Source organism: Chamaea fasciata, unplaced genomic scaffold, assembly GCF_029207755.1.
Source record: "Chamaea fasciata isolate MVZ Bird 193981 ecotype frontalis unplaced genomic scaffold, bChaFas1.0.hap1 SCAF_15, whole genome shotgun sequence".
Classification (NCBI taxonomy): domain Eukaryota; kingdom Metazoa; phylum Chordata; class Aves; order Passeriformes; family Sylviidae; genus Chamaea; species Chamaea fasciata.
Window position 1 is genome coordinate 16,289,738 of NW_027094100.1, and position 24,407 is coordinate 16,314,144.

Consider the following 24,407-nt stretch of genomic DNA (forward strand, 5'->3'; position numbering starts at 1 on the left):
CTGTCCTATGGTCCCTCTCTATGAGTTTTTTGTAAATGTTTTTTTCCTCTGTTCTGCCGTCGGTGATCAGTGGGTCATGGGCAGATCTGAAGGTACCGGCGACCTGGTAAATAGTTCAGGGGCGTGGGGATGTGAGTGAGTGGGTGTGTATGTGAGATCTTGACTCATTCTTTTGACCTGCCAAGTCTTATTCGCAAATTGCTGATTTTTCCCGAGGAGCGATGCAAATATTGTCAGTACTTCTGTCTGTCCTGGAGAGGGACAGACAGATGCGAGTTTCACCGAACTGGAATGGGGAGGTGGACTCGGGGTGGAGCGGGAACAAATGTGTCATGGAGTCTGAAGGTGAGAAAACCCTTTCGCCTTGGTTTAGTGACTCCTAATTGTCTCATCCACATTTGGGCGCTGTCATATGATAACGATGTGTGATCTATCCCGCGTGTTTACTCAGTGGGGGCCGCCACGCTGTAGTTCTCTCCTTTTCTGGCAAGCGCGGTTCTTCAGCGCTCTGAACCCCTTTAAGAGATGGTGTGGTGTACACCCGTTACTCAGCTTTCCCCCTCTCTAGAGCCGGAGCTGGTACTTCAGTGTAGCTCCAAGCTCCATCGAGCAGAAGGAGCTTTTTGTTCCCTGCTGCCACCGGCTTCTCTGAAGCCCCAGCAGTGTGGGGAAAAATGCCAAAGTGAGCTGCTCCGGCTGGGATTTGGCGTCAACCCGTCCCCGAAGGATTTCTTGGTGCAGGGGAAGCTGTCTTCCCCCTTAGCTGTTGTACTTTTCCACTCTTCTCCCTCAAAACTGCGCTTTCAGGCGCTCTGAAGCGTCGTCTGCAGTATTTCAGGCTTCCCATCAAGGTGGAGGAAACGTCTCCAGATTAATCAAAACACGGTAGATGGAACTGTTCTGTCTTCCATGCCTTTCCTGAGATCTTTTTTCTACTCGTTTCTCCACTGCTTGGCCATCCCACTACTGCTGGGATTAAATGGTGAAGATACTCTGCTACTGGTGATGTGCGCACTCATAGGAAGGGAGATTACTTGAGAACTGTAGTCCCCACGTTCGAGAGATTGTGTGGTAAATCACGTGTAGGAAAAACCTGAAATGGGCAGTGATTGGGAAAAGGATTCATAGCTTACAGTGGTTGGAAAAAGGATTCAGATTTTATTTCAGAGAAATAAGTTGCTGAAGCCTATTTCAAGATTTGGGTCGAAGAGAGCTGTGTATTTTATAGGGTTTAGATTATATGTGAGAAAGAAACAAAGAAAATTGGGATTTGGTTTTCTATGAGAAAAGAAATGCTTTGGGAACATTAGATGACTAATATTGGTTTTTATCTGTGTTAAACCCTATCACATGTGAGCTCTATGTAAACTTTTATCACATTTTGTGGACAGGTGATAAGAACGATAGAAGCGCTGATAAAGTTCATCTTTTGGCAACGATTAATCAGGAGAAGAGGAAGAAGCTGAGCATGTAGATAGGACATATTGGGCCGACTCTTTCGATATTGCCGACTCTTCATGTAGGCGCAGAACTACTGCGTCTCGGGGTGGATCCCATGTGCTCACGGCAGCTTTTAAGATTGTGCGGGGCGAGGACACGCAGAGAGTCGAGATCCTCTCGCTCTGGCGAATGTCGGTGTCCAGCCCTGGTGCGGGTGGTTTGCAGCCCCTACGAGCTCAGCCACCACAACTAGCGGGGTAATAACCCGCCGCAGCTTTCCGAGCCGGTCCTGCACGGCTTTGAGAGCCTACATAAGTGAATGAACGCTGATTTCCAGTCCGGTTTTTGCCCGACGTCGCCGTCCCTTACCAGTGTCGGCTGTGGGATGACACCTGGGGGCTGTGTCACAGCTGGGTTTTCACAGGGTTCCTGACGCTCCCTTATCAAGCTTCCTCGACCCCTTTTCATTACCCCCTGACAGCCGAGCATTTCTGAGGGTGACAGACGACGAATGCCGGAATTTCGGTCATTTTATCCTTATGCGTGCGTGGAAAGTTGGAAAACCCGACGTAGCACGAGGTGTTGATGACAGCAGCAACAACCCAAGGGCAGGTTTTCGACCAGGCACTGCCGGTGCTGTGACCTGCCAGGCTGTTGCTGTGCGGTAACAGGATCCGTTTCCACCCTGGTGAAGCTGCACCGCAGGGTGCACAGCGTGATTTCCCTGAGTTTGGCGGGCGGAAAAAAGTACCGGGGAGCAACCCGGGAGATGGCGAGAGTAGGAGGGCGTATTAAACCGAGATTTCTGCAGTTTTGGGGGGAACACGCCTGCTGGGATAGTGGTGGCGGTGGGGATCCCGCAGAAGGGACGATGCTCCTGGAAATGCTGCGGCGGGAGCCGCCCCGCGGCGAGACTCTGTGTTGCGGCCGGGGGAGCTGCTCATAACTCGGCAGCACGAAATCAAATGTCTCTTTGCCGGCCACGCTGCTTTGGTGGCATACTGAGCAGCGTCGTCTCGACGCCTTGAAAGGGGCTTCCTCCCAGGGAGGGGCCGGCCAAGCATTTGGGTGGGAGAACTGGCATCCTGAAGGTCCTGAGAAACATTGGGAGCTAGCGTGTCGTGCCGGTGCTGGTTCTCCCTGCCTACCCCCGAGGACCTTCCCTACTCATCCTCCCGCCCTCTCCACTTCCCCTTCTTATTCCCGCTGCCTCATTCCAGCCAGGTGTTCCCGGGACACGCACCCCGAACACCCCACCGCCCCTTTTGGCGTCACTATCTCTGCCAATTTTACACCTTCCTGCCGGCGCACGCAGTCCCTGTGCCCGATCTACCCTGCCTCTGCCAGCGCTCCCCGCGCCCGGCTGTCCTTAGAGCGAGGTTTTTCGCCGGGCTGTGCTTTCCCTTCAGGTTCTGCCGGCTCGAGCCCCGCTGTTCTCGGGCCGAGGTCGCCGCGCTCCCTCCGGCGGGGCCCGGCGGCGGCGGGGCTCCGGCGCCCTGCGCTCTGTGCAGTTATTGGACGGGACTCTGTGTGCCGCTGTCGGCCAATGATGGAGCGGGGGGGAACTGGCGGCCCGGCCCCGCTCGGAGCCGGGATGAGGCGCAGACGGTCTCAGAGAGACTCTGGGAGTGAGTCACCGCCGAGCCCGCCGAGCAATGCCCGGCTCCCCGCCGCCGCCGCCGCTTCCCGGGGCCGCTGGGCAGCGGCATGACGGGGCGAGCTGAGAGTTTCTAGCCGGGGCGGGGGGGCGAAGCGGAGAGCGCGGCCGTCCTGTGCGATGAACGGCGTTGCTGTAAGGAGCCGCGGGGTGACGACGGGGCAGGTACTGAGCCTCTTGCTTTTGTTCGGCGTTTCCGACTGGGTTTCCGCCGCGATTCGCTATGCGATCCCCGAGGAGGCGCGGAGAGGCTCCGCGGTGGGGAATGTGGTAGCCGACCTGGCGCTGGACCTCGGGCGGCTGCCGGGTCGCCGATTGCGGGTAGTGTCCGGCGGCAACAAGAAGTACTTCGGGGTGGATCTGGCGAGCGGGGCGCTGCTGGTGAACGAGAGGATAGACCGGGAGGAGCTTTGCGGCGCGCTCTCTCCCTGCTCCCTCAGCTTTGAGATCGTGGTGGAAAACCCGCTCGAGCTGTACAGCGGCACCGTAGAGATCCAGGACATCAATGACAACGACCCGGTTTTTCCCAGCAGCCAGGCGAGGCTGGAAATCAGTGAGTCGGTGGCTGCCGGAGCGCGCTTCCCGCTAGAGAGCGCGCAAGACCCCGATGTGGGAATTAACTCTTTACAGACCTACCAGCTCAGCGCCAACCCAAACTTTGCGCTCGACGTGCAGACGAGGGTGGATGGCAGCAAGTACGCGGAACTGGTGTTAGAGAAGGAGCTGGACAGGGAGGAGCAAAGGGAGCTGAATTTGGTCTTGACTGCGCTGGATGGAGGCAGCCCGCCACGGTCGGCCCACGTGCAGATCCACATTGACGTTATAGATGCCAACGATAATGCCCCGGTCTTCAACCAGTCCACCTACAAGGCGAGTGTGAGGGAGAACACGCCCAGCGGTACCCTGGTCGCCAAGATCAGTGCGTACGATCTGGATGATGGGCCCAATGGAGACATCGTCTACTCCTTCAGCAGCCACACCCCCGCCAAGGTACGAGAACTCTTTGCTCTGGACTCAGCCACAGGGGAGTTGAGGGTCAAGGGACAGCTGGACTATGAGGAAACGAAGTTGTATGAGATCTACTTACAGGCTAAAGACAAGGGAGCTGTTCCTGGTGTGGCTCATTGCAAAGTGCTGGTGGAAGTCGTGGACGTGAATGACAATGCTCCAGAGGTGACAGTGACTTCTGTGTACAGCCCTGTGCCTGAAGATGCAGCCCCAGGAACGGTCGTAGCTCTGCTGAGTGTAACAGACTTGGACTCTCATGACAATGGCCTGGTGAACTGCTTTATTTCCCCCGGGATCCCGTTCATGCTCAGCTCCTCTCTCAAAAATTACTACACATTGAAAACAGAAGGAGCTCTGGACCGGGAAAAGGCAGCAGAGTATAACATCACTATCACAGCCAAGGACTCGGGCTCACCACCCTTGTCTGCAGTAAAACACATCCTGGTGCAGGTGTCAGATGTCAATGACAACGCGCCCAAGTCGTCCCAGGACTCCTATGATGTCTATGTTCCAGAGAACAACATTCCCGGCATCCCCATCCTTAATGTGAGCGCCACAGATCCGGACCTTGGGCGCAATGCCCACCTCTCCTACACCCTTTTGCAGGGTGACACCACTTATGGTCACCTCTTCTCCATCAACCGGGATAATGGCACCCTCTACGTGCTCACCTCCCTGGACCATGAGGACCAGGTGGAGTTCAGCATGATGGTGCAGGTCCAGGACGGCGGCTTTCTGCCTCTGGCCACTAATGTCTCAGTCAGTGTGTTTGTCACTGACCTCAATGACAATGCCCCAATGGTGCTGTACCCTCACCCTAACACCACCGCCACCTACACCGATGTGGTGGCACCGGGCACTGCCGCTGGGCACATGGTCACCAAGGTGGTGGCGGTGGATGCGGATGCAGGGTACAATGCTTGGATCTCCTATACCCTGTTGCAGGCCACTGACCCCAGCCTCTTCTCAGTTGGGCTGCACAATGGGGAGATCTTCACGGCCCGCCAGCTCCGCGAGGATGACCCTCCCGAGCACACCTTAGTCATCCTGCTGAAAGACCACGGGGAACCTGTGCTGTCCACCAGTGCGACCATCTCCATCTCTGTGGCCGAGATGGTCAAGGAGGTGCTCACTGACCTCACTGATGTGGCACCTGCCAATGATCCCAGGAGACATGTGACTTTCTATCTCATCCTGGCTGTGATTTTGGTGTCAGCGGCCTTCTTCATCACCATGTTGTCCGTGGGCATCTTCAAGTGTTACAAGTGGAGGCAGTCAAAGGAGCTGTACAACAGCTCCAGGAGTACCACGTACAGGACACCAGGGCCCTTCAACCACATTGATGCCGTGCGGGGTGGCTTCACGCCCCCCAACTTCTACCACCAGGTCTATCTCACCACAGACTCTCGCCAGAGTGATCTCCTGTGTAAAAAGCCCTTCACTTCCAGCCCCTTGGGCAGCCGCCAGGGCACCATAAGGAATGGTGAGCCAGGGCTGTACCACCAGATTGTGGGCACCGCCAGCCGGCTCCCCACACCTGCCGAGGTAATGTAGCTCCTTCCTTGGCGTGTCCCAGCGCTGGGCAGAGCCACGGTTCACTTGTGCCGTACGCGTGTGGTTGCGTGTTGGGGTTGGGAGGGATATCCAGTCATGCCACGCCCCTAAAGAGTTCAGCTGCAGCTGAACAGGTGTTCTTTGGAGTCAAATGAGCCATCCTGAGGGCTGATGACTTTTGCACTGTGATGAGCAGGATCAAGTGAGTCATTCTGTTCGTGTTGGCAATCATTCATCTTTGGGACGTGGTTTTGGGTACGCCTTGCATGAGTAACTGGTGGAGGCTGAGGTCAGCTTGAAACCACTTGTTAATCCTTGGCACGAAGTTTGTTGTTAATGGTATTTCCTTCCCTTTGCAAAAGGAGAGCCAAGGGGAGCACTTGCTCTGTGGGGGAACGTAATCTCTGTACGTCGTGACTTGGTGGGGGCTGGAGAGGTGGTGGTGCAGAGGGGGCTGGGAGCTGGGCATCGGCATGTCACCTCTCACAGTGCAGCACACAGAGCTGAAGGATGATGCTGGCTCCTCTGACAGACCGTGGTCACAGAGCAGTCCCTCCCATCTGCGCCGCTCCTCATGTTTGATTCCTGAATGGTTCCAGTTTTATTTCCATGGAAGTTCTGTGCTGATGTTCGCTTTGGGGGAGGTGGTGGGATTGCAGATTGCACTGCCCCAGTTGCTTGCAGGGCTCTGCTGAGCTGGACTTTGGCTCTGAGCAGGGTGGTGAGTCCTCCACTCAGATGTTGTCCAAAAACCCTTTTACAAGCTCTGCATGATTTGTAAAATGCTGTCTCTGGGTGATGTCTGATGTCCTGACGGAACATACTGCAGGCTGGCAGGCGTTTGCGCATGGCAGCAGCTTCTGTGCTTCTCTCCCGTTGGGAATTGTGCTGCTTAATTTGAAAGCTTTCAATTAGAGGAATGCTTCAGTCTTCAGAGGTGAGGCCAGGTAGTGGATCCAGTGGAGGGGGAGTGTGGATCTGGTGGATTTCCAAGGTCCTTGGTGCTGGTAATTTGCCCTTCCGGAGAGGCAGTGGGCAGGAGCGACTGGCTTCTCAGAGCAGAAGGAAGTGAGGTGCAGCGGAAGCTGTTCATGGGTGTGAGGCTGCGTGTGCTGCCTGCTCAGTGTGGCCAAATCACAGATGGAGGCAGAAACCTCTCAGAATTATTTTATGCCTTGTATTTTTTTCCCCTGCTTGCGTCACTGCTCAGACTCAGCACTTCTGATTTGTGGCAGGTGAGAATGGCTGCGGCAGCTGCAGGAGCAAGTGTTCCTTTGCATTGTGGGGGCTGTGCGATGGCTGGGGACAAGGATGTCCCCTCCACCAAAACATCCTGACAAGATGCCTCTGGGGGTGAGGGCAATAAATGATTTGAGAGTGGGGGTGGAAGGAGGGCAGCAAGCCTGAGCCCCAGCCATGACTCCCTCCTACTTCCCAGTACTGCACTGGAAAGGCACTGGCAGGGAGAAATGAGCTGGGCTGGCTCAGGGCTCTGGATTTTCAGTCTTTGTGATGACAATGGACTGTGTCAAGCTTGCAAAGGCTTTACACCTCCTTGCTCTGCAGGGCACAGCCAGCCCCAAAAAGTAATGCAGTGGGAAAGGGTGTTTGCCCTTTCTGTAGCAGGTGGTGTGTCCTGCCATGTAGGATGCTACCTTGCAGGATCTCCAGTGATCCCTGGGTTGTCTGGCTTGATGGCTTTCCACAGCTCTGACCCTGTGGAATAAGGGACATCTTCCTCCCCATCCTAGACACCCCATACCCTTCCTGCCTTGTCACACTGTCCCCATCCCAGGCTTTGACAGACCCAAACAGCAGCAGGATCCCCTGTGCTAAGCCCTTGCTCCAGCTCCTTGGTGACTGAGCCATCTCAGGACACCGAGTGGATTCTCCCAGGCTACGTGGGCTTTGCCGGGGGCTTCTGCTGAGGCCCTGCAGCAGCACCGAACCCATTCCCAGGGGTGCAGCACCCTGCATTGCCAGTGGAACGCTCTGTCACTCAGCTGTACTGTCCGGGGCCCAGCCTGGGATGGGGACAGGGCACATTCCAGAGCCAAAGTTACTGTGACAGCTTCCTGCTGGTGGCACCGTCAGGAACCCTGGGGGAATGGGTATGTACGAGAAGGGATTGGTCTCTGTGTGCTGTGGAATCTCTTGTCCAGTGTTTTTCTGCATTGTCTCTTTAAGGATGCCGCCTCCCCTCCTCCGGAGCCGGCAGTAGGTGGGACCCAGGCCGTGTTCTCACCATTCATAAGGTTCTTCCCGGTGTCTCTCCCTGACTGGCAGCAGGGTGGTCCCGCCTCACGGCTCTTAGAATAGGCACGGAGGTGCTGCAGGCGGGAGGGGGGACCCTCGACTGCAGCACCTTCACCGTCCCTGTCCTCGCCAGAAGGATGCTGTCCCTGTCACCGTCCACCGTGCCGGGCACTAGTGCCCTCAGCCTCTCTCACCTATTCCCCAAGTCCCTCTGGCGCCCAGGTGGTGGGAACAGACAGGATCCCTGGGTCCCCTGTCTGTCACACCACTGCAGACCCCAGCCCCCAGGGTCTGTGTGCACTCAAGGAAGGGTCAGGGTGGCCTTCAGTGCACCAAGGACAAAAGGCAGAGAGGTTCTTTTTACAAAAGCATGTAGTGACAGGACATGAGGGAATGGTTTTAAACTGACAGAAGGTTTAGATTAGATAACAGGTATAAAAATCTTTCACTGTGAGAGTGGTAAGGCACTGGCACAGGCTACCCAGAAAAGCTGTGGCTGCTGCATCCCTGGAAGTGTACAAAGCCGGGCTGGATTGATCTCTGAGCAACCTGGTCTAGTGGTAGGTGACCCTGCCCACAGCAGGAGGTCAGAATGAGATGATCTATAAGAACCCTTCCAATCCAGGCTGTTCTGTGACTCTATGACTGTACAAGGCTTCTGCAGGGATGTGAATTGAACTAAAAGTCTGCAGCTTGCCAGTAACATCTGGGACAGGAAGAGCAGGAAATTACTGTGTGCTCCCCCCTGGGGAGGCTAAGACCCCTGCTTCTGCCCTCAGGAGACTGACTGCAAAGCTGTACCTGCCACAGAGTATCAATGTGTGTGTCTGCCAGGTGGGAGGGAGGCTTGGGCTTCCTTCCCACTCTGACATCCTGACTGGTGTTGTGATCCTGTGGTGATTTAGTGGCCTTGTTGTCTGGCTCAGTGTGTTTGCAGTGATTTGGGTACTGTGAAGACTGACCCCTTCCTTGCCCCAGGGCGAGGAAGTGGCTCCCAGTCAGGTGTGCATTTGGAGCGATTGTATTTTGGCTTTGACTGGCTCACCTGCCTCTGCTTTTCCACCTTCAGCCTCCCACTCCCAGGGTCGGCTGGCAGGGGTGCGTGTCTCTGTCTCAGTGCAAGGTCCCCTGGCCGGTGGTGGTACTGGTGGCAGTGATGCCTCACTCAGAGAGGCAATCATGGGGTGCAGGCAGCAGCCAAAGCAGTAGCTGGGGGGGAGAAGAGGGGTGAGAGAAGAGCCCCTGGCACCTCAGGGCTCTAACAAGCACCTTTTCATCGGGCATGAAAAGTCCTTTGGCCTGCATTCATGACAGCTGCCCTTTGTCTGTGGGCATGATGTGAAGCCACCATTGTGGAGGGGGAGCACACAGGGAGGGCTTGTACCTTGCTTCCAGGCTGCCAGGACGTGCAGTTTCCCTGTGAACGCAAAGCGAGCTGTCGGAGCAAGTGAGTCAGGCTGGCAGAGGGGAGGCCGGGGGTGGCAGCCCCGCTGTTGCCGGCTCAGGCCCCTGCTTCCCGCACCTCCGGAGCCACTGCTGGCCGAGAGGGGATGGAGCTCTCGGCCAATTGGGCGCTGATCTGAAGCGAGGGGGGGAAATCTGCTTCTCCCCCCCTCCCACCTCCGCGCTGGGGCTGTGATTCAGTTCCCCTCCCCCAGCCCACCCCCTCTGCTTGGAGGCTGACAGTTGGAGCTGCAGCCTGCCGGAGCCCCGGAGCTGTTTTCTAAGCCGTGGAAGAGAGACCCAGGGATTTATTCGCAGTTCCTCAGTGCCTGCTGTGTCCCGGGCCGGATGTGCATGGACATGGAAAGTGTCAGCTTCCAGCGACCCGCCTGGAAATGGCAAGTACTGAGTTTGTTTTTGCTCTGCGGCTGGGGCTGGGTCTCCGGGCAGATCCACTACTCGGTGGTTGAGGAGTCAGACTTGGGAACCGTGGTGGGGAACGTGGCCCGGGACCTGGGCTTGAAGGTGGAGGAGCTGCCAGGTCGCAGGCTGCGCCTGGGCTCAGAGGAGAGCTTGCGCTACTTCGCCGTGCGCCTGGACAGCGGCACGCTGGTGGTGAGCCAGCGGCTGGACCGCGAGCGTCTGTGCGGAGCAGCTGCCAGCTGCGTGCTGTCGGTGCAGGTGGTGACAGAGAACCCCCTGCAGCTCTTCCGCCTGGAAGTGGAGATCCTGGATCTGAACGACAACTCCCCGAGCTTCCCCACTGCTCACCGCACCCTGCGCATCGCCGAGTCTGCCACGGTGGCCGCGCGCTTCCCCCTGGAGAGCGCGCAGGACCCCGACGTGGGCACTAATGCTGTGAGCTCCTACCGGCTGAGCCCCAACTCCCACTTCTCCCTGGACGTCAAGCAGCAGCCGGATGGCAAACTCTTCCCGGAGCTAGTGCTGGAGCGTGCCCTGGACCGGGAAGAGCAGCCAGAAGTGCAGCTGGTGCTGACGGCAGTGGACGGGGGAAGCCCAGCGCGCTCAGGCACGGCGCAGATAACGGTCCAGGTCCTGGATGTCAATGACAACGCGCCCATCTTTGACCGCACCACATACAAGGTGAAAGTCCCGGAAAACACACCTGTGGGGGCTGTGCTCCTCCGGGTCAATGCGTCTGACCCCGACGAGGGTCCCAATGGGGAGACACAGTACTCCTTTGGGGTTCACACCTCCGACTCAGTGCGGAGGCTCTTTGCCCTGGATCCCCACTCTGGTGAAGTCCGGGTGAGTGGGGCCCTGGACTTTGAGGAATCACGTTTTTATGAGATCTATGTGCGAGCCCACGATGGAGGGGTCCCAGAGCTGGAGGGCAATTGTGTGCTGCAGGTACAAGTGGAGGATGCCAATGACAACCCCCCGGAGGTGCTGCTCACCTCCCTGTTGAATCCGGTGCCAGAAGATACCCCACCGGAGACTGTCGTGGGGCTCTTCAATGTACGGGACCGAGACTCGGGGGCCAATGGGGATGTGAGTTTGGAGATCTCTCCCGATGTGCCTTTTGCCATCAGGTCCCTTCAGAACCACTTCTCCCTGGTCACCCAGAAAAGCCTGGACCGAGAGTCTACCTCACAGTATGCAGTGGAGCTGATCGCCCAGGATGGTGGCTCTCCTGCCCTCACCACCACACTCACGCTGCTCCTCAATATATCTGATGTGAATGACAACCCCCCACGCTTCTCGCAGCCCTCCTACGATGCCTTTCTCCAGGAGAACAACCCGCCTGGCTCCCTGCTGTGCACCGTCTCTGCCTCAGATCCTGACGACGGGGATAATTCCCGGCTTGTTTACTCCATAGAGAGTGGCCAAGTGCAGGATGCCCCCATCTCTTCCTTTGTCCACATCAACCCTGACAATGGTAATCTCTATGCTCAGCGCACCTTTGACTTTGAGCTGCTGCAGGTTCTGCCAGTGTCTGTGGTTGTGAGGGACTCGGGATCCCCCCCTCTCTATGCCAATGTTACCGTCTACGTCTTTGTGCTGGACCAGAATGACCATTCCCCCACTATCCTGCACCCTGCCAGTGACAGCGATGTGCTGACACCCCAGAGGGTCCCGCTGTCTGCCCCACCGGGCTACCTGGTGGCCAAGGTGTCAGCAGTGGATGCAGATGCTGGGCACAATGCCTGGCTCTCGTACCGGCTGTTGCCGGAGTCCACCGACCCCTCCTTGTTCCATGTGTCGCTGTACACCGGGGAGGTGCGGACAGCGCGTGCCTTCCAGGACAGTGACATGGCAGTGCAGCAGCTCGTCGTCCAGGTCACAGACAACGGTGACCCTCCGCTCTCCACCACTGCCACCATCACTGTGGCCCTGGAGGAGGCAACCCTGGAGGACAGCTTCAAGCCTCAGGATTTCCTGGCTGGTGCCAAGGAGAAGCCAGACCTGACCTTCTACCTGATCATCGCCCTGGCAGCCGTTAGCACAGTGGCACTGGCCACTGTCACCATCCTGGCCGCCCGGTGCCTCCGGCGCAGGGGCCGTGCCGCCGTCTCACCCTACTGCTGCTGCTGGCTCAGCGACTCGCCCTCCCGGGACTTCTGCAAGCACTCCAGCCCCAAGCTCCAGCTCAGCTCCGACGGCACCCTTAAGTACATGGAGGTCACGCTGCGACCCACCGACTCCCCATCCCAGTGCTACAGCACCTGCTTCTCCCCCGGCTCCGAGCGGAGCGACTTCACCTTCCTGCGGCCCTGCCCAACCCCCGCCACCCTGCCGAGGGAAAGCGGGGTGTTCCTGCCCGCCGCCGGCACGCTGCGGGACCGCGGCCAGGTGAGCGGCGATGCCGGGGCGGGGTCCGGCGGTGCCGGGCGCTCCGACGGCGCGGTCCCCGCGGGGGGCGCGGAGCGGCCGCGCCGGTTCGCGGCGCGCGGCGGCGGCGCGCGGGCCGTGATTGGCGCCGGTGTTGCTGTCCTGGGGAAGGAGCGCGGCGATTGGAGCGGCGCCGCCGCGCCCGCAGCCAATGGCGGGGCGGCTGCGCGGCCGCGCTCCCCCCGCCCCGTCGAGCCGCGTCCGCCCCAAACAATGAATGGGAGCGGCGAGCGCTGAGCGCGGCCCCCGGCGCCGAGGGCATCGCTCCCCGGCCGGCCACCCGGCAAGGATGCCGAGGGCAGGGCAGGCGCGCCGGTCCCTGGGGCTGCCGCGTGTCTTCTCCTTCTGTTTGTTCTTGCACAGCTCATCTGCTCAGATCCGATACAGCATCCCGGAGGAGCTCACACGGGGTGCCTTTGTGGGCAATATCGCCAAGGACCTGGGCACCGATGTGGCTAAACTGGCGGCAGCTAATCTGCAGGTACTGTCGGATTCGGATTCCCAGTACTTCTCGGTCAATGTGAACACCGGTGTTATTATGGTCAGCGAGAGGATAGACCGGGAGCAGCTCTGCGGGCAGAACCCACGCTGCTTCCTCCACTTGAAACTTGCCATTGAGAACCCGGTGGAGTTTTACCGTATTGAGGTGGAGATCCTGGATATCAATGACAACCCCCCGGAGTTCCCCAGCGATGAGGTTGCCTTGCGCATCTACGAGCTGGCGTCTCTGGGTGCCCGCTTCCCCATCCAGCCAGCCCAGGACCCCGATGTGGGCACCAACACCTTGCAGACCTATCACCTGAGTGCCAATGACAACTTCAACCTCAACGTGAAGGCCCGCACTGATGGTGGGAAGTTCCCTGAACTGGTGCTGGAGCGGGCCCTGGACCGGGAACTCAGAGCTTTCCACTACCTGGTCCTGACTGCTGAAGATGGGGGTTCTCCCCCACAGTCCAGCAAGATACGCATCACCATTCAGGTCCTGGACGCCAACGACAACCACCCGGTCTTTGACCGACCATCATACGGAGCACGCTTGGTGGAGAACTCGCCGCTGGGCACCCTCGTGGTGAAGTTAAATGCCACCGATGTGGACGAAGGACCCAATGGAGACATCCGCTACTCCCTCAGTAGCCACAACTCAGCTGCCTTACGCCAGATCTTTGCCATCGATGAGCAAACTGGGGAGATTCGTGTCCAGGGCAACCTAGATTTTGAGGAGGCGACAGTGTACGAGATCGAGGTGGAGGCCAAGGACATGGGGTCGCCCACGATGGAGGAGCACTGCAGCGTGGTGGTGGAAATCACTGATGTCAATGACAATGCCCCTGAGGTCATTCTTACCTCCTTCTCAAGCACCCTGAGCGAGGATGCGCTGCCGGGCACTGTGGTGGCCGTGATACACGTCAGAGACAGGGACTCTGGCGAGCAGGGCAAGGTCCTGTGTCACGTGTCTCCAGATCTTCCCTTCCAGCTGCGTAAGGACTACGAGCATCAGTACTCGCTGCTCACCAGCACCCGTTTGGACCGGGAGCACGTTGCCTACTACAATGTCACCGTCTCTGCCTCGGACCTGGGCAATCCCCCACTCTCCCGCCACACCATCTTGCCAATCACCCTGATAGATGTCAATGACAACGCTCCCCAGTTTGAGCAAGCGTCCTATGAAGTGCTGGTGGCAGAAAACAATCCAGTGGGCAGCGTGCTGGTTACAGTCTCTGCTGCCGACCCTGACTCGGAGCAGAATTCCCGCCTGTCCTACTCCATCCTGCGAGCTGGTGGGACAGATCCAGGCCTGGATCCTACTCGCTACCTCTCGATACATCCCACGAATGGGCAGGTCACTGCCAAGTTCCCTTTTGACTATGAGCAAACCACCTATCTCCAGTTCCATGTGGAGGTCTCTGATGGTGGCTCCCCAGCCCTGAGGAACAGGACACTGGTTCATGTTTTTGTAGTGGACCAGAACGACAACGCCCCGCAAGTGCATTTCCCCAGGGCTGGGGAGGACTCTGCTACTCAATTCCGAATATCCCCCTCCATCGTCCCTCCTGCCCTCATCACCAAGGTGGTGGCAATAGATGCGGACTCGGGGCGCAATGCCTGGCTATCCTACCACCTCGTGGAAGCCACAGACCTGGGGCTTTTCAGCGTGGCCCTGCGTTCCGGGGAGGTCCGGATCATGAGGGCTCTGCAGGAGACGGACGCCTCCGAGCACGAGCTGCTGGTGGTGGTCCGGGACGCCGGGGAGCCCCCGCTCTCCACAGCGGTCACACTGGTGGTGCTGGTGGAGGAGAAGGGTCCGGAGGCCCTGCAGGGCTCCGAGGCTCGGGCCGCTGATGGTGGGGGCTTGCCCACTATTACGCTTTATCTGATTGTGTCCCTAGTGCTCATCTCCACCGTCTCGCTGGTGGGACTGGCAGCGCTGGGCATTCGGTGCCTCCGGCGGGGCTCTGCACCTGCCAACCAGGGCTGCTGCGTGGAGAGCGTGAACACGCTTCAGCCTCCTCCCAGCCACATCTTTGGGCACTTGCACTATGAGCCTAAGAAAGGGGACACTGTGATGGGCGTGCAGGTGACAGCAACGGCACCCCCCGCCCCTCGTTACCGCTCCTGCTTTTCGCCAGTCTCGGATATCAGCGAGTTCATGTTTGTGAAACCCTCCGCGGATCGTACCCTGTGCAGCGAGGTGAGCTCGGGAGTGTGGTCTCCAGCGTGAACACAACCCCGGTGTTCGCGGGGCTCGGCCCCGAACCGCCCGGCTTTGGGGTGGGGGTGTCCGCCGGTGCCCGGTGCCAGCAGCCGGGCGGGGCGGAGCGGGGTTCCCGCTGCCGGGAGTCCCCGGCGCCCTCCCGGCGCTGCGGGGGCGGAGTGGAGGCAGCGGGGGAAGGGGGGAGCTACGCCGTGCGTATTTTGGGGAAGGCGGTGAGATAGAGAAGGGGAGGAGGAGGGAGAGAAAAAGGAGGAGGAGGAGGAGGAGGGGGCTGTGGAGAGACGTAAAACTGTCACTCGGTCCATCCCCTCCGCTCGCCGACTTTGTGTGTCTTTGCGTATCGAGAAGCGGTTCAGCCGGCCGGGCTGCTCTCGTCCCCTCCCCCGCCTCCTCCATCCCTCCCTGTCCGGCTCCGGCGGCTCCGGCGGCGGCTTCCTCCCTGCACAACCCGCTCGGACCCCTCCCGGGGCGCAGGGGTTCCGGCTGCCGGGGCCGGCTGCGGGGGCGGGGAGGAGGGGGAGGCTGCGCGGAGCCGCCGCCGCTCCTCTCCGCGCTGCTCCGTTCGCGCACCCGGCACGGGATGCTCGCGGGACGGAGTTTGCCATGGCAGCTCCCGCTGCTGCTCGCAGCCCTCTCCTGCCTGCCGGCTCCCAGCTGCGCCCAGCTCCACTACTCCGTGCCCGAGGATCGCGAGCCGGGCTTCTCTGTGGGCGACTTGGCCAAGGACTTAGGGGTGGAGGTGCGGAGCCTGGCCGCCCGCAACTTGCGCCTGGTGAGCGAGGGTGGGCAGCGGCACTTCCAGGTGGACCTGGCGGCAGGTGTGCTGCTCCTGGACAGCAGGCTGGACCGGGAGGCACTGTGTGGGCAGAGCCCCACGTGCTCTCTGCACCTCCAGCTCGTCATGGAGAATCCCCTCCAGCTCCACCGTGTTGAGGTGGACGTTCTCGACGTGAATGACAACGCGCCCCAGTTCCCCAAGCCAGAGGTGGTGTTGGAGATCACTGAGGTGGCCAACCCTGGGACTCGGCTTCCCTTGGAGGTAGCAGAAGACCCGGATATGGGGTCCAACTCCATCTCCACCTACGAGCTCAGCCCCAGCAAGCATTTTGCCCTGAGCATCAACGTGAGAGGAGATGGTGTTAAAATGCCCGAGATCGTACTTGAAAAAGCACTGGATAGAGAGAAAGTGCCTGTTCATCATCTAACACTGACAGCCCTGGACGGAGGGAATCCAGTGAGATCTGGCACTGCCAGGGTTACTATCCATGTCTTGGATGCAAATGACAACCCTCCTGTCTGTGACCCACCCATATCCAAGGTACTTCTGGAGGAGAATGTGCCAGTGGGCACTTTGGTCACCAAGCTGAATGTCACCGACCTGGATGAAGGTCCCAACGGGGATGTGGAATATTCTTTCAAAACCAGCAATAATGCACCTGGTAAATTCACCAAACTGTTCTCCTTAGATGCCCGTACAGGGGAGATCAGAACCAAAGCCCCGCTGGATTATGAGGAATCCAGTGCTTACGAGATTGCAGTTCGAGCCAGGGACAAGGGATCCCCAGCCATGGAAGGCCACTGTCACCTGCGAGTGGAATTAATCGATATCAACGATAACAGCCCAGAGATTGTGCTGACCTCTGTCTCCAGCCCAGTGCAGGAGGATGCAGCCCCAGGCACGGTGATCGCCCTCATTGGTGTGAAGGACAGCGATTCCGGTGACAACGGGCAGGTTCGTCTGCAGATAGCAAAAGAGCTCCCATTTAAACTAGTGTCATCTTTTAAAGAGCATTTCTCGCTGGTCACCAGTGGTCCCCTTGATCGGGAGAAGGCCAGTGGATACAACATTACAGTGAGGGCTGTGGATTCAGGGTCCCCCCAGAGGGCCACGCAAAAAACCTTTTATCTCCGCATCGCTGACGTGAATGATAACACACCGAATTTCTCCAGCCCTTTTGATACAGCTCACGTTCAGGAAAACTCCCTTCCTGGAACTTCTGTCTTTTCAGTGTCAGCATCAGATCCTGATGAGGGTAACAATGCCAAGCTGTCCTACTCCATCCTGGACAATGGGATGCAGGATGTACCTATCTCAACCTACTTCCGAATAGATCAGGACAATGGCACCATCTACACCATGCGAGCTCTGGATTATGAGCAGGACAAGGTGTTCCAGGTGCCTGTGGAGGTGAAGGATGCTGGGTCCCCTGCTCTGAGTAGCACTGCTGTGGTCCATGTGTTTGTCCTGGACGAGAATGACAATGCTCCCAGCATTGTTTACCCGTCTGTCCCCAAAGGCTCTGCCTTCCACCAAGCCATCCCGGCCTTGGCAGAGCCTGGCTATCTGGTTACTAAAATTGTAGCAGTTGATGCCGACAGTGGCCATAATGCCTGGCTGTCCTACCAGCTGCAGGAGTCTGCTGAGGCTTTGCCTTTCCAAGTGGAACGCCGCTCTGGAGAGATAAGGGTTGCACAGGCTCTCAGGGAGTCAGAAGATTCCCACAGGCTGGTGGTCGAAGTGAGGGACAATGGCACGCCGTCCCTCTCAGCCTCCGTGGTGATAGTCATTTCTCCGGAGGAAAACAGTGTGCAGGACTTCTCCAAGTCCTTGGACCTCCCCCAGTCTTCTCCTGAGGATACCAACCTAACTCTTTACCTCATCATCTCCTTAGTGTCCATCTCCCTCGTGGCCTGTGTGATGTTCGGGCTGGTGGCTGCCCGGTGTCTCAAAGTCGGCAGTGCCGGCTGGACCTTTGCGGGTTGCTGCCGGGGGACTGGCCGCAAGCCCGCCTCCCATTTCCGAGGGCAGATGAAGCCAGATGGCTTCATCAAGTACCTGGACGTGGGAGGAGCGGGCTTGACCTCCCAGGCACAGAATTACACCTCTTGTCTCTCGCCCATGTCTGACCAGAGCGATTTCCTCTTTGTAAAGCCCTTCAGCCACTCTAGCACTGCGGAGACCATGGCTGCCTATGAGCAGGTGACCAGCACCTTAGCGAGTCCCTGCGATGGGGTAAGAGATGGCTCTTTCTTACTGTCCTCCCTGCTAAGTGCAACAGTTTGTCAGATCCGGGCCAGTTGGCTGTTCTCTGTCTGTCCTTCCTTCTAAGACAGTGGCCTCAGGGAGCATGTATCACTGTCACCTCCTGGGAGGTGGCAGGTGAAAGTTTTGGCTCGGCTTGGTGGAGGGGGGGGAAGGGGCTGAGCAGCATTACAGAATCAAAGACTCTGTGTTTGTAGCAGTGGAGAGTTTCCCCTTGGCCCCACTCGTACTTGTTTCTATTTAAAGTGATTCTTAGCGTGCTCAGGAACAGGTTTTTTGGGGGTTTTACTTCTTGGTTGTGTTCTTGGTTCCCTTTTTCCTGCATGGCACATGAGCTGTGGTGCGGAGGAGGTTATCTGAAAGGAAAGCCTGCCTGTGTTTCTTCTGCTCAGTTCTAGAGGTGCATTGTAGAAATTGCTCATTTCTCAAACCCCAAGTGTTATTAATTACTGACTGTGCCTTGGCAAGGGATCATTTTCCAGCTTGATCGTGTTGAGCAAGGAACTTAATTCAGTATTAAGCACTAAAATACTGAAATGGCAGGAGTGACATTGTTCACAAGGATCCTGGTGACCTTATGTGCCCTTGGGCTTGCAGAGCTTTGAAAACTTGAGCTGTTTGTACTCAGATGCCTAAATATAGATGTAGGTGACTGTGTTTAGCTGGAGCTTTTATAACTTCGGGATATAAAAAGTAAAGCAATTTTGTGCCACAAATGCCTGCCCTAAATTTGAGAATGGTAATTACAACAGGAATTCAAAATATGGAAGGGCTATTCAAAATATTGGGAAGGGCTTATCTAGTGCAGCATTGTGTGTCAGCGTGTGCAAAAATGCGTATCTGAAATCTGGAGGGCAAGTCTTTAAACAGCTTCATTTGCATGCAGCATGGGGACCAGTGGGGCATCTATTTTAGGGGAGTAATTTATTCTAATATCTTCTTTCATGAGTATCATCAAAGCTGCTGAGAAATTAGTGAGAGCACATCTACTAAATAAAAATCTAGGTCAGCTCTACTCGTCTTCACTTTTCCTTAGTAATTGCATGTACAAGCAGAATAATCCTATAAAACTGATGTTCCACTATGTATGGGCTATGAGCTGCTCCTTCCTAAAATAGTTGAGGGAAGTGTAGTCCTTTCCAGGTAGTATGTCATCACTCTGGAGTTAATTAAGATGATCATGATTTTCGGAAGTGTGTGTGTTTTCCTGACAGAAACAGTTGTGCTATTTAGTGCTTTCCACAAAGGCATGATTCAAACAGGAATATACAAGCTTACTCCATGTCCTTCCTTATTTACAAAATGTTCATTGTCTGGTTGTAAAATAACACAGGCAGAGAGCGATATGGGGGCTTATTAATGAGGTTACAAAGTGTGCTGCTGTGTCTGAAGGTTATTGTGTCTCCTGAACAAATAATGCTTTTTCCTCTTGCTGTCGGAAGTTTATTCTTTTCTCTGTGGACAGAAAAATATTGTAGTGCTCCAAGGCCACAGCAGCTAGGAAAAGTCATTCAAATACAATGCGTGAAAACAAGATCCCAGACAGGCCTTTTAAAGGACAGAAGAAGGAGAGATTAGGAAGGTCTGTTACCATTTTACCTTAGAGTATTAAAAGCATCTTTCTCAGTATCAATTAACTCTGCCACCCCTTCACACCCCCCTTCCTCCTCCAAGCTCATTACTGTGGTGCCACTGCTCCTGCTGAATTCATGCCCTTATCAGTTTATTTCATGCTTCATTTCTTTCACAGCCTGGTATCCTGAGCTGCTTTGGAAGATTATTCTCTGAACAGTTTTTGTCATGCTTTTTGGTATTCATGCTGCTTCAGAAATACTCAAGAAAAGGGGAGGGGGAGCTTTCTCTTTGTTCTAATTGATTTGCTTCACTTGGACAGAACATGCTGATATTCCAGACTGAAATAATCCAGGATCAGTTCACTTTCATTTTCAAAGGCAAGAATGGAGGTATTAAAACTCTTCTTTTTCTTTGCAGCAAGCTCAGCCTAACACAGATTGGCGCTTCTCTCAGACCCAGAGACCTGGAACAAGTGGGTAAGTGGCTCTTTCTTCATTTATCTGTGGGATGAAAGTTTCTTTTCTTGATGTGCCAGTTTCAGTGCTGGAAGGTCCATGAGTGGCAGCTCTGAGAGCGGGTGTCCCTGTCATTGATGGAGTCAGAAATAGGGCTGCTCCTGTGTCAGCTGTGCTTGCTGGTGGTGTGACAGCTGCTGTTGGCAGTTGTGTCTGGGTTTGGTGTCTGCTCCTCAGGAACTGGAAGGAACTCCAGGGGAAGTGGGGAGGTGGTTGAAGGACTGGACAATGGATTCACAGAGAAAGGCCTCTTTGCTAAAGCAGATTCTTAGCATGTAAATTCCTTCCTGAGTCAAAAAATCTCTAATTCCTCTCCCTTCATGGAAGCCACTGGAAATCACTCCCTTTACCAGTCACGGAACCTTGAGCTCTGTGCTGCTGAGGTGTGCTCACAGACCCACAGGATGGGTCAGGATGGAAGGAAGCAGAGAGCTTCACCTGGTCCCACCTCCCTGCTCAGCAGGGTTGCCCCAGAGCACACAGTACAGGAGTGTGTCCAGACAGTTCTGGAACATCCCCAGTGAGGGAGATTCCACCACCTCTCTGTGAGGTGTGTGTGAGGTCAGAAAAGAAGCCCCAGCAGCAGAGCAGAGACCTCCCAAGTGAGTACCCTGCTCCTGACTGGTGCTCTCTTGCCTCTGGCCCACCAAGGTTTGCTTGTCTTGCTCCCCAGTGAGAGACCACTGACAACAAAATGTTGTTCTTTGCCTCTTCCATCTTTTCTCCTGGTTCATCCTCAGGGATCCCCTTCAGAGGGTGAACTCCCTCGAAAGAAAGAACTTTAACTGAATTCCACCTCTCTCTGTGAATACCCCAACCAGAGGTCGTTGTGTATGAGGAGACTGGCTCCAGGATCATTTATATGTGAAAAGATTGTATCTTTGGGGGCAGACCTGAAAAAGCAGGAGTAAATTTGGGTGATGTGCTTCTTCGTCTGGCTGGCTCAGGCCCTGTATCTCTGTGCTTTGTCAATCCTGGTGGCCACTTAGGCAGCTCCCATGGAGTTGAAAATGGTGACATGGGACTAGTGTGTGCTGGATTTTAGAGTCAGAGCTTGCAATTATACATCTTTAATGTAGCAGCTGCCTGTTCCTGACTCTTTCCCTGGATCTGGCTCAATAATTTATCTTATCAGAAAATTAAGAGATTGCTATAGCCAACTTGTTGAAGTGATTAAACTTTGCTATTCCAGCTGATAAAGCTAAAATGGAGTGAGGGTTTGATGTAATTAGATAAAGTGTTCATAGTTGAAACTGGGCTTGGACTTTAAAACAAAGCTAGAGCTGGAATAGTTTTCTCAGAGGTCTGTTGAGATCCCCATCACTGACAGCATTTTAATCAAGGAAAATCTTTCTAAGCATTTCCGCTCCAGTTCAAATGACGATTAACAAAGCCCTGTTAATGCAGAAGTGCACCACAGCTGCTGTAATTGTTTCGCTGTGAGAAGGCAGTAAATGAGCCCCATCAGAGCAGGCTCTGCTGCTCCCTCTTCGAGCATCATGCTGGGGCTCTTCAGGGCACAGAGCTGATGCAGTCCAGACCCCCTTAGCTCAGTGACAGGGACTTTTCTCAGGTCATGGGACAGTGACACTCACCCCAGCTCCCAGCCCCTGCCTGGATCTCTTCACAAGCTCCATCCCCTTCCCAGTGCTTAAGAGACAGCAGCAGCTTGTGGCGTGGGAAGAGAGAGGGCAAGAGGAAAGGCAGCCTCAGATTGTTTGTGGGGATCTGAACGAGTGTGACATGTTAGTTCTGGTGTAAGAGCCACGATGTCACTGCTGAGGATCTGTGACCTGAGTGCCCAGGACAGTCCCTGGAACAGCTGCTCTTGAATCACAGAATGGTCTGGGTTGGAAGGGACCTTAAAGCTCACCTTATTCCAGCTCCCTGCCATGGGCAGGGACACCTTCCCCTGGACCAGGTTGCTCTAAGCCCCATGTTGTGACAGGGGGTCCCACAGCATGGGCTGAACCCATGGCTTTGGAAAGAGGTTTTGCCCAAGCTCAGGCTACTGCTAAAATGACTGGAAAAACTCAGTGGATTTTAATTCCTGCTGGTTTTCCCCACTTGCCTGTGTCCACATTTGCAACGAAACGGCTCTTGCAGATAATTTTTCCCCGTTTCTTTCATCCTGTTTTAAGTTAAATGAAGGGGGATTTTTTTATCCCAAACCTGTGTGACACTATTAAAGGATGGAAATAGAAAGTGCTCTCATATGTTCAGTGCCCAGCCCTGACATCTCCCTGGTGATCAAACAGGCAGATCCTGGAAAGCATCCCACTCCCCATTGTGCCGTTCCCGTGCTCTTCCCAGCGTTTTGATGCCTGGTGTGTGAATTCCCCAGGCACTGCTTGGGAGTACAAGCATTAAAGAGGGGACAACTGCAGCTGCCTGAGCCCGGCTTGCTGTTCTCTCTCCACTGTTAAACCCTGTACAAATGTGTGTCCTGCTGACAGGTGAAGCTCTACAGCACCATGACCTCTCTCAACTGCAGGGCTCTTCTCGGTGCTAGGGGAGCACAGCCCACCTTTTAGCTGAAAATCCAAAAAAGGGATGTGCTCTTAACTCTATTTGACCCAAATTAAATAACAATAAAGACACAGCAGCTCGGGCCAGGGGTTTTGGATGGATTGTGGGGGGAGCCTGGCACTGACCCTAAGCCAGAAACAAGCTCAAACCCATGTTGGGGTTTCTCCCTTGCTGTCTCCATGGGAGCTGGGGAAGAGGCAATCCTGCCTTTTCTCTGCACAGCCCTGCCCATCACAGCAAATCCCGCATGTCTCTGGGCACCTGGGAGCAGGCAGAACAGGGGAAGCTCAATGAGGCAGGGACCAGCTCTTGATCTCGTACATCGCTGCTGCTCCAGGACAACAAAGGGAATCTGCTCTTTGTTCAGAAACACGGGAGAGCTCTGGTGCACATGCTCAGGAGAGAGGAGCTCAGACAATATGCTCAGAAAATGTGGTAGCGAGGCAGACCTGAGCAAAACAGAATTAATCTTGTTTGGGAGAAATAGGAGGATAGGATGATTAATTTAATGATGTTCGTGTTTTGTTTTTCTTAAAAGAACACACCCGTGCTGTCGCTGGGCAAATGTAAATGAATCCAGATTGATTCCGAGCAGCAGATGCCATTCCCAGACAAATCAGATCAGTGGCCGTAGTGGAGATTACAGTGATGAATTGGCCAAAGTGGAGTAAATGAATGGTCCAGCAACATTGCAGGGTATCCCTGTGGGATCACCAGTGTGGGGTTTCCCGGTGGGAGGAGGCTGATGGTGTTATGGGAGCAGAGTGCAGGGACTGGGGCTGGTACAAAGGACCCGTCTTGTTGTTTTGGTTTGTTTTCATTGCTGTGCCCTGCATGTTCATGGTGCTGCCTGACCCTGGCCGCTCTTTGTTTTGGTGTCTGTGTGATGATTTGTTCAGGAAAACACCGGGCTGGAGTCAGGATTTCCTTCCTGGGGGGTGGGGAGGGCTCTGTGTTGCTCACAGGTGGGCGTGAGAGGGTGAGACAGAGGCTCACCTGGGAGCCAGGTCGTTGCAGGACTGAGGACAATTTTGGGCTGTGTGGACAGGCTGGGAGGAGATGCCAGGCAGGAAACACCCCGGAGACAGCGGCAGGGGACTCACAAGGAGGTGGGAAGCAGTGTGAGAATCCATGGCAACTCCAGGGGAGGGAGGAGCAAAGCGGGTAGAGAAGATGCAGAGTTGCCATTTCACACCCCCCCTTCCATTTGTTTTCTCCAATCCTAAATCCCCCTTTGTTAATGCTTCCCAAAGCTGTTGCTAGCCAGGCTTCCCCTCCCCAGTTGAGCACAGCCAATGGTGATGTTCACTTCGCTTCACTTGTTTATCAAACAGCATCACAGCTGCCCTGTCTGGCCCTTGCCATCATCCCCCCACCCACAGCACGAGGGGCTTGGGGCTGACAGTGGAGATGCTGCAGCAAGAGAGAGCCAGGAAGGAAAACAGGGATTTTTTAAATTTTTTTTTTACCATCCTTTGTTTTCATGCAAGAACTTCAGGAGTTCGGCTTGCAGGACTATCAACAGGCTGCCTGTGTGTGTGCTGGGGAGAGGGATAAAGAACAGTCCCTTAAGCTCTCAGGGGTGTTCTTGTGGCTCCAAGCATGCAGGTGTTGCCAAGGAGGAGCTTGTGGTGTGTTTTTGGGGTGCATGACACGGTACCAGGACAGTGACCCCACATGTGTGTCTGGGGGGGACATCCCAGAGCAGCTGGGCCAGAGGACCAGGGAGGGAAACACGGACATTCCTGGGCTTACACAGCACGGGGCCGGATACCCAGCAGAGGGACAACTGACCACAGCTGCAGGCTTTGCCCACATCCT

General features: G+C 55.8%; 1 protein-coding gene across 1 annotated transcript in view; it reads left to right on the forward strand.

The window, feature by feature from the left end:
* The window catches only part of LOC136297530 (uncharacterized), a 156,826-nt gene that overhangs the window by 116,872 nt on the left and 15,547 nt on the right, over window positions 1-24,407 (forward strand). The window contains exon 5 of the mRNA XM_066197470.1: window positions 19,960-20,018. Coding sequence (XP_066053567.1) covers window positions 19,960-20,018 — 59 coding nt within the window. The remainder of the gene's footprint in view (window positions 1-19,959; window positions 20,019-24,407) is intronic.